This window comes from Tupaia chinensis, unplaced genomic scaffold (assembly GCF_000334495.1).
Source record: "Tupaia chinensis unplaced genomic scaffold, TupChi_1.0 Scaffold000511_1, whole genome shotgun sequence".
Taxonomy (NCBI): Eukaryota; Metazoa; Chordata; class Mammalia; order Scandentia; family Tupaiidae; genus Tupaia; species Tupaia belangeri.
The window spans coordinates 3,735,759-3,744,733 of NW_006160024.1; the positions used below are offsets into that span (position 1 = coordinate 3,735,759).

At 40.9% G+C, this 8,975-nt stretch overlaps 2 gene segments (V, D, J or C); one reads left to right on the top strand and one right to left on the bottom strand.

Annotated features, from left to right (window-relative positions):
* The first annotated feature begins 236 nt into the window (after positions 1–236).
* Positions 237–789, top strand: LOC102499225 (immunoglobulin kappa variable 1-5-like). The segment is given in 2 exon segments: positions 237–345; positions 467–789. Coding segments are annotated over 2 exon segments (378 nt in total).
* Positions 790–4,646: 3,857 nt separating this feature from the next.
* On the bottom strand, positions 4,647–6,004 carry LOC114009288 (immunoglobulin kappa variable 3-11-like). The segment is given in 2 exon segments: positions 4,647–5,668; positions 5,885–6,004. Coding segments are annotated over 2 exon segments (459 nt in total).
* Between the last annotated feature and the right edge of the window lie 2,971 nt (positions 6,005–8,975).

Genomic DNA, 8,975 nt, shown 5'->3' on the forward strand with positions numbered 1-8,975 from the left:
AAATGTGTTTTTATAATAAAATGACACCTGGGGAGAAAAGGAGTCTCTGTAAGGAAATCTGCACTGCTCTTGGATGATTGAACACCTGGGACACTTGGAACTCAGGCTTGACCAAGAACAGCTGGGCCCTAGACCTAGCCTAAGTTCCTGAGATGACCAGCCCTGCAGCTACACCCAGCCCTCCCCAGCCCATGCTCATTTGCATGTCCCCAGGGCACAGCCCATGGCCTGAAGACTTAATAATAGGCTGATCACAGCCTGTGCAAGGTCAGTCCCCATCAGGACACAGCATGGACATGAGGGTCCCCGCTCAGCTCCTGGGGCTCCTGCTGCTCTGGCTCCCAGGTAAGGAAGGAGAACCCCAGGATTCATAGGGCAGTGCGGTCAGGGCTGCAGGCCCTTCAGGGAAGTCCTCCCATAACACGATTAACTGTGTGGATATTTGCTTCTCTGTTTCCACTCTCAGGTGCCAGGTGTGACATCCAGATGACCCAGTCTCCATCCTCCCTGTCTGCATCTCTAGGAGACAGAGTCACCATCAGCTGCCGGGCAAGTCAGGGTATTAGCAAGTGGTTAGCCTGGTATCAGCAAAAACCAGGGAAAGCTCCTAAGCCCCTGATCTATGAGGCATCCAAATTGCACTCTGGGGTGCCCTCAAGGTTCAGTGGCAGTGGGTCTGGGACAGATTTCAGTCTCACCATCAGCAACCTGGAGCCTGATGACTTTGGAATTTATTACTGTCAACAATATAACAGTTACCCTCCCACAGTGCTACAAGCCCAAACATAAACCACCAAGGAAGCAGGTTTGTGAGGCTGAGCTGCCCCAGCTCCTCCTCCTGGGGCCTCCATCTGCTGAGGGTGTTTTCTCAGATGCAGCCAGGCTTTGTAGTCAGTGGAAGGTTTTGGTAGAAGAAGACAAGCAGGCTCCTCTACATCCCAGCTCTCCTTCCCACTCCTCAGTTTCAGCATTCAGATGTGACTATGCCTCTCATAATTTCTTTACAGACAGACTTTACTACACTTGAGGAATCTAGGATATGGTAGCATTGTGACTCACACAGCAAAGGAGAAACCCCTCCAGGTTTCCCAATTAGGGATGATCTAAATATGGATTAGAATCTAAATGACAACCTTTCAATCTGGGCTATCGGAGTCAAAGAAGCAGACACTATTAGTGAGGATATCTCTGATGCTCCCCCCAAAAAGCTGTGCATCTGCCATGGAAGGTTCAGAGTGTCTCACCACGTGGTCCTCAGACCTGTCCAGGAAGCCCAGGGTGGGAGTGCTGATACTCTCAGCTGCCTGGGACACCCCACCAGGTGGTTATCCAGCCCTTCCCTGCAACCACTTGTCTCAGGTGTCTACGTATAATGAAGCCTCCTCTTCTGACGTCCAGATTTCCTGAGATGGCACCTCAGTGAATGACTCTACAGGAAATAATATATAGGAAAAAGGTTCTGGAAAATGTGCTTCTAGAACTGATGGTGATGAAGGGAAATTGATAGACAGCCAATGTAGTCACGGTTTCCCCAACTCAGAATATCGCCAGTTAAGGGTTGAACAGAAAGCTCTTGGAAGTACCTCCTGGCATTATTAGGAAGTCTGGGATGAGAGCAAGAAAACTTTATTCATTATAGAGAACACAACAATGAGAAAACTGCACAAAATGTATAGTAATCTTTTGACAAACAAATGAAAAATTTTATTGAAAGAAAACAAAACCACGTGGAAGTACCAGGTCTTTTTTCTCTCCTTTGAAATTACTTCATTCTCCACATTCCTCTTGGATCCAGCAGCTTCATGAGCATCACTGCAAACAGATCACAGGTGGGAAACTGCAGACCCTCCTAAGATGAGCCCAGTGAGGACCTGCATTTGAACAAGGCAGCAGGGGAATGAGAAGAGTTAAGAAAGTGTTTTTCAAGGTTCTTTCCTCCTCCAAAAGTGAGTCAAATGGAGATTCAGGAAGTTGGAAAAGACAGAAGGCACTGATGTCATGCTGCTTGTTGCCTGTGTTTAGGGGGAGCTCACAGATCTCTTAGTAGGCTTGCAGAGCCCATAGCATCACTCTCAAGTGCTTCCTCCCTCTTGGAGCTAGAAATGCACTGAGAAGGTTCACAGAGTGGCTTGCTCCCTCTTGGAGATCACATTGCATTGTGTTGAATTTAGCCAAGCCAAGGCCAAGTCAAGCCAAGGCGTTCAGGGCTCACCAGGCTACCAAGGTCGAGCTGGGCAGCAGAGGGCAGTGCTAGCAGACAAGGTGACAGCTTTCTCTAAAAGGGGCTGCAGACAATAATGGCTCTTTGCCAAAACCAAACTGTCACACACACATTCGTGGTATGCACAATAGTGTAAAACAGCAAAAACTACATAACAATTGCACAAGTGCAATAGAGCAAATAACATAAGTTGTTTACTCAGTGGCCTTTAAACATGACAGGATAGGAGGTAAGGGAGCCAGACTAAACCACCCTGACTCCATTTGCAATAGAGAGGATAAATTAGGGCACCTTGACTTCGCCTAAAGAGATATTTTTTCCATGTAAGAAATTTTCCATTTCAGATTCATGGTGGGGAGCCAGCAGGTGGCCTGTTGGTTAGGGCACTAGACTCCCACATAGTCCTGCGGTTTGAGTTTTGGACTGGGAGGATTGAAACTCACACTGGGCATCTGTGTGTGTGTGTGTGTGTGTGTGTGTGTGTGCCCAAAATTCCAAGAGAAGAATAGAGGAGAAGAGATTACAGTGTAGCCATCCCCTATGGGGGCTCATTTTCACTTTCTTTCACTCTCTATCTCTCTGGCAAGCTCACCTGCCCTACAGGAAAAATCTAAAAAAATAAATAAATAAATAAAAGATTCATGTTGGAAACATACCCAACTTTATTTTCTAATTAATGTAAAAATATATTTGAAATTACTTTGAAAACTGTAAGTATCTGTCCATGAGATGACCAAATATTTTTATATTTATGGAACATCAAGATTTTCAGAAATTGAGTAATTTCCTTGGGCCAGCCAATGTTGTAGTATAGTTAAGAAATTTATATTCCATATAGTCTACTTCATGGTTCAATTCCTAGACCCAGCAGCTTAAAAAAACACACTGAGTGCATGTGTATGTGTATTCAAAAACCATCCCCTTTAAGGGCTGCTTTTTCACTTTCTTGCTTTCTCTTTCTCTCTCTGTCTCCAGCAAGCACACGTGTCCTCCTATAGCACTTTTTAAAAATTATTTACCAAGGTGGAATCAGCAGTTAGCATAATGGCTATGTTACTGAACTCCTATGTGGTCGACCACAGTTCGAGTCCCAGACCTGGTGGCTTAACTCATGCTGACATGTGTGTGTGTGTGTGCCCAAGATCCGGAGAGGAGAATGGAGGAGAAGGGATTGCGGTGTGGCCATCCCCCCTGGGGGGGGGTGATTTCTTGTTTTCTGTCTCTGTCTCTCTCTGTCCTGGTGAGTGCACACGTTCTATAGCAAAAACCTCTCCAAAAAAAAAAAAAAAAAAAGAGCCCACATGCTACAAGCTAACCAAAAAGATATATTAAGGTTTATGAGGTGATTATAGAATTTAGATGGAAATTCAAATGACATAAAAGAGTCCAGAAAATCTTAGAAAAAATTAATTCTGAATATTTATAATACCATATTTTAGACTTACTACAAAACTATAATAATTAAGACTGCAATCTGCTATAAATATGAAAAAAAAAGAAATGGAACACAACAGAAAGGACAGGAAAAAAATGTCACACATACACAATCAATAGATTGTGGGTTCAGGATATAGGGGTATAGGTTGTTTTTTCTTTGTTTTGTTTTTGAATAAATGCAGAAAAGCAATCAGATGTAGATGAGAATAAAAGGGAAAAATAAAATCTTTTACCCACCTCACATCAATCAAAAATATGTATGGGTCTACGTATGAGAGTCAAATTAATAATGCTTCTAGAAGAAAGCGTAAGATAACATGTTTAGACTCTAAACGTAGCAAATATTTATTAAATGAGACACTCACAGTAGGGAAAAATGACATATTAGACATTATAATTAAGAACCTCTGTATATAAACAATTCACATGATTTGAACATGCCCTTCCCAAAAAACAAGATATGCAAATTGCCTATGAAAAGTAAATATATATAAAAATTGCTAACTGCCATTGTTCATCAAGAAAGTGTACATTTTAGTCATGATATCAATTTATATTTATCAATACAGATATTTACTATAGAAAGTCTGACAATACCAAGTGTTGGAAAGATTCTACAGCAACTAGAACTTTTATACATAGTCGGGATATGTATTTCAGAAAACTGGCAATGTTTACAAACCACAAGAAATTTATGAAAAATACATACACAAAAAAACTATGGGTGGATTTCAAATTTTTTTGAACAAAAATAAACTTGTACTTTTATTCTATTTCTAGATTTCCATGACCTGTCCTAAATCCCCTTGTGTAACTCGATCTGGGTGGTGGTTAGATGATGGCATGTCTATTTATGGAACTGTACACTTTAAATGTACTTTATATGCAGTAAATATTACTTTCTTACATTTTAATAATAATGATATCTGTTATATTTAGCTATATCTATAATTACTTAAAGTTAATTAATTACTATAAATTATAGCATCAAAAAACAGATTATCAATATCAGATTATCTGTTTCCATATTCTTCCCTTATAATCACTGGTACCTTGAACCAACTAAACTCTGAGAACCACTGATTTCTTTGCGACAGATGATGATTGTTGGATATATTTTCTGTGTGCCCTTAGTACAATATTTAACACAGAAAATCTTCAAAACTTCACTAAACAGCAAATGACAGTGTTATTTTCTTGGATATTGGCTCCTTTTTAAAAAAAAAAAAAAACTTAGTTCTCTATTTTTAAAAATACCTTTTCTAGGAGGCAGCAAGCGGTGTGATGGTTGAAGCACTAGATTCCCACAAGTCAACCACGGTTTGGCAACTTGCTTTCTCACTTTCCCTTTCTCTCTTTCTCTGGTGAAATTTTAAAATAATAATAATTAAGATAAAATAAATAATTCTTTTTAAAAAATACCTCTTCTCAGACAAAAGATTCAGAGATTTTTGCTATGAACCAGGTCTTTTTTCAGATTTTACCTAGACAGCTCCTTTCCACAATTGAAGGTTTTGTGTGTTTTTGTACTGTTGCAGAAATAAGCTTTGGAGGGACTAAAATCTCTTGCAGGTCTTTGCCCATGAACTGCCTCCCAAAAATAGACCCTATACTTCTCACCACGCCATAAGGGAGAGTGCAGCTGCAAAACCCCATAACCTCAGACCCAGCTAGCCAAGAGGATGGTTTCTGTTAAGGGCTGCAACACCGTGGGAGGTAATGAGTAATCCTGCTGGCAGTAATAGTTGGCAGTATCTTCAGCCTCCACACTGCTGATTTTGAAAATAAATTCCGTCCCAGACTGTATCCCAGTGAACCGGTCTGGGACACCAGAGTACCGGTTATCAGCATCATAGATGATAATCTTAGGAGACTGGCCTGGTTTCTGCTGATACCAGGTGACATAATCACTAACGCTCTGACTGGCCTTGCAAATGATGGAGATGCTCTCTTTTAGGGACACAGAGAGGTAAGCCGGAAACTGGGTCAGTGTGGTGTTGGTGCTGGCAGCTGAGAAAGAAGCAACACAAAAAGTCACCCTTGTTAATCGAGCCCAGCTCTATTTCCCTCCCAGCACAGTCTAATATCCCTATCCCACCTCCAGCCTGACACTTGGGTCTCTGAGAGGAGATTATAGGTCAGAGATCCACTGAGGCCCTGGGAAGAGTCTCAATGAGGAGAAGAAAATCCCACATGTCAGGGGGTTCCCTGCCTTACCCTCCTCACCTGGATGCCAGAACAAAAGAAGGTAGAAGAGTTGAGTCAGGACACCCATGTTCAATCTAGGCCTTGCCTGGGACTCTTTTCGTGCAGAATTACAGAGCAGCCTACTCATAAGGATTCTGAAGAACAGATATGGGCTCTAGGGAAAACATGCAAATTAGAGAGGGTAGGTTCTGGCCTTCAGCTGCAGAGCTGCTGCCCTGTAGAGCTCAGTTCCTCTCTGCGTCCACATCAAATATGTGGTCACATTTAGTCCCAGAGGGCTTTCTCCCTGGTGTTTGTAAGATAAAACTATCTCGAATTTCTCTGGTCCTTACTTGACTTCAGGGTCTAAGAGTTTGTAATTAGAATAGGGTTGGCCCTGTTTGTAATTAGAATACGTTTTTTTCATGAAGTTCCTTATATGGCTCCTGATAAGTTGTCAAATATGTTATGAGAAATGGAATCACAAAACAGTTGTTTTTATTTATGCACATTTACTCAAATACCAAAAAATAATATCTCCTGAAACAACAGACTATCATAAAGATGTCAACTTTGGGGGGAGGTGAGGTGAGAGATTTTTTCTATGAGGCATGTGCACTTGCCAGAGAGACAGAAAGAAACAGAGACAGAAAGCAATAAATAACTCCACCCCCACCCCCCTAGGGAGGATAGCCACACTGCAATCCCTTCTCCTCTGTTCTCCTCTTGGGATTTTTGGCCACGAACGCTCATACGGCTAGCATGAATTTTAAGCTGCTGAGTCCAGGACTCAAACCATGGTTGACTGCATGGGAGTATAGCAATAAAAGCATTACACCATCCACTGGTCCCAAAGATGTCAATTTTAAAAATGCCTTTTATCTTCTGCTTCTTTTCTATGCTGGGAAAGGATTATCCTGCAAAGTTGGAATGATCTTTTTTATGTCACTCTCCATCATTTCCTCTCCTGCTTTACAGTCTCTGGTGTCTACACTTATCCCCTCTAGTATAATATCTTCAGAAACTCAATTTCTGCCATAGAAGATAGATATTTGGTACAAATTGAGAAGGGATATATAATGTGGATCTTTCAAAGTCTGGCTTACTTTGTAAAACATTAAATCTATATCCATCCACTTTGAATCCAATGGTAGGATCTCACTGTTTCCTGTAGCTGAGTAATATTCCGTAGTGTATACGTGACACAGTTTTCAACCCAGTCATCAGATCTATATCCATCCACTTTGAATCCAATGGTAGGATCTCACTGTTTCCTGTAGCTGAGTAATATTCCGAAGTGTATATGTGACACAGTTTTCAACCCAGTCATCAATTTTTGGACACTTAGGTTGGTTCCATGTTTTAGCAATTGTGAATAATGCACCAATAAACGTGGATGTGTAAATGTCTCTCTGACTGTTTTCCTGTCCTTTAAGTAAATATCAAGAAGTGGAATTACTGGATCATATGGCAGTTTCATTTGTATATTTTTGAGGAAACTCCATATTGCTTTTCACAGAGGTTGTACTAATGTACATTTCCACCAACATTGTGAGAGAGATCCATTTTGGGGGCCAGCAGATGGCATAGTGGTTACATTTAGGGACTCCCACATGGCCAGCCACAGTACGATCTCAGACCCAGTGACTTGAGACTCACACCAGGCATGTGTGTGTGCATGCTTAAAATCCCAGGAGGAAAATGGAGGAGAAGGGATTATGGTGTGACCATCCCCCTGGAGGGTGATTTGTCACTTTCTTTCTCATTGTCTCTGTCTGTCTGTCTCTCTCTCTCTCTCTCTGGCATGCTCTCGCTCTCTCTCTCTCTGGTAAATGCACATACCCTATGGCAACACCTAAAAAGGATTCCCTTTTGCCACAACCTCACCAGCACTTAACATTATTATTATTATTATTTTTTGATCCAAGTCATTCTAACTGGGGTTAAAGGGTATCTCACTGTGGTTTTAATTTGCATTTCCCTATGACAAGAGACTTTGAACATTCTTTTTCACATGCTTTTTGGCCACTCATAAGTCTTCTTTGGACAGTTGTTCTTTCAGTTCACTTGCCCACTTTTTAATTGGGTTATTCATTTTTTTCTGGGGTTGATGCTTGAGTTTCCTATATGTTCTGGCTAGCAATCCCTTGTCTGAGGAATAACTTGCAAATAATTTTTCCCCATTCCAAGGGTTATCTTTTCACTCTACTTGTTTTTTTCCTTTGCTGTGAAGGAGCTTTTTCTCTTGATATAATTCCACTTGTCTACTTTCGGAATTATTGCCTATGATTTCATTATTGCCTATGAATTTCCTCAGTAGGTATAATGCATAGCAAGGGTTTCACACCCTGTCTCCCAACACAAACATTCTGACTATAGAAGAAATAGCATGATCCACAGTTAGTGTTTTAGAGTCCTTTCCACATCTGGTAGAACAGATATTCAGTATCACCAGGTGTGTCAGCTTTTCTTGACTTTTTAATGAGTTCCCTTCACAGCTATTTCTGTAATATGGTAAAATCATGAGCACACATCGCTTCACAGTTTTGCTGTAGATGAGTTTCTGGGTCCAATGTTATATCATGTGGAATTTCCTAACTCTGAATACAGCATCACGTAAATCCTAAATAGTACTTTGGTTGAGCTGGAAGTGAGGTAAATGCATATACAGGAAAACAGTCACTGCTTTTCTCATGTTAAATTACATCTGCTGTAATTAACTTGACACCAAATGTTAGTCTAATACACCCACTGATATACGGCACAATATTTGGGACTCCGGGGGTCATTATTCTTAGCAAGTTGGATACTAGGAAGTGCCAATAGTGACGTCAGCCTCAGTTAGTTGAAATCCATTTGCAGAGTTCAGGCATGGACCTCCATCTCCAAAGCCATGTCATTTATTCATGAAACTCACTGGGAAAGCCAGGAAGGATAATGACTGACATCTATGTATCACCTCATCCCAACTATTGCGAGCATCCTACTCACCAATACCTTTTTGACTGGCATTCACTTAAGAAGCCATTTTAATCAACTTGAAAAGATTTCAAATATGGTTTTTTATTAACTAGAAAATAAAGCAACAGCATTTCATGAATTTTTGAAATATCTTCATCAGAAAAAAAAC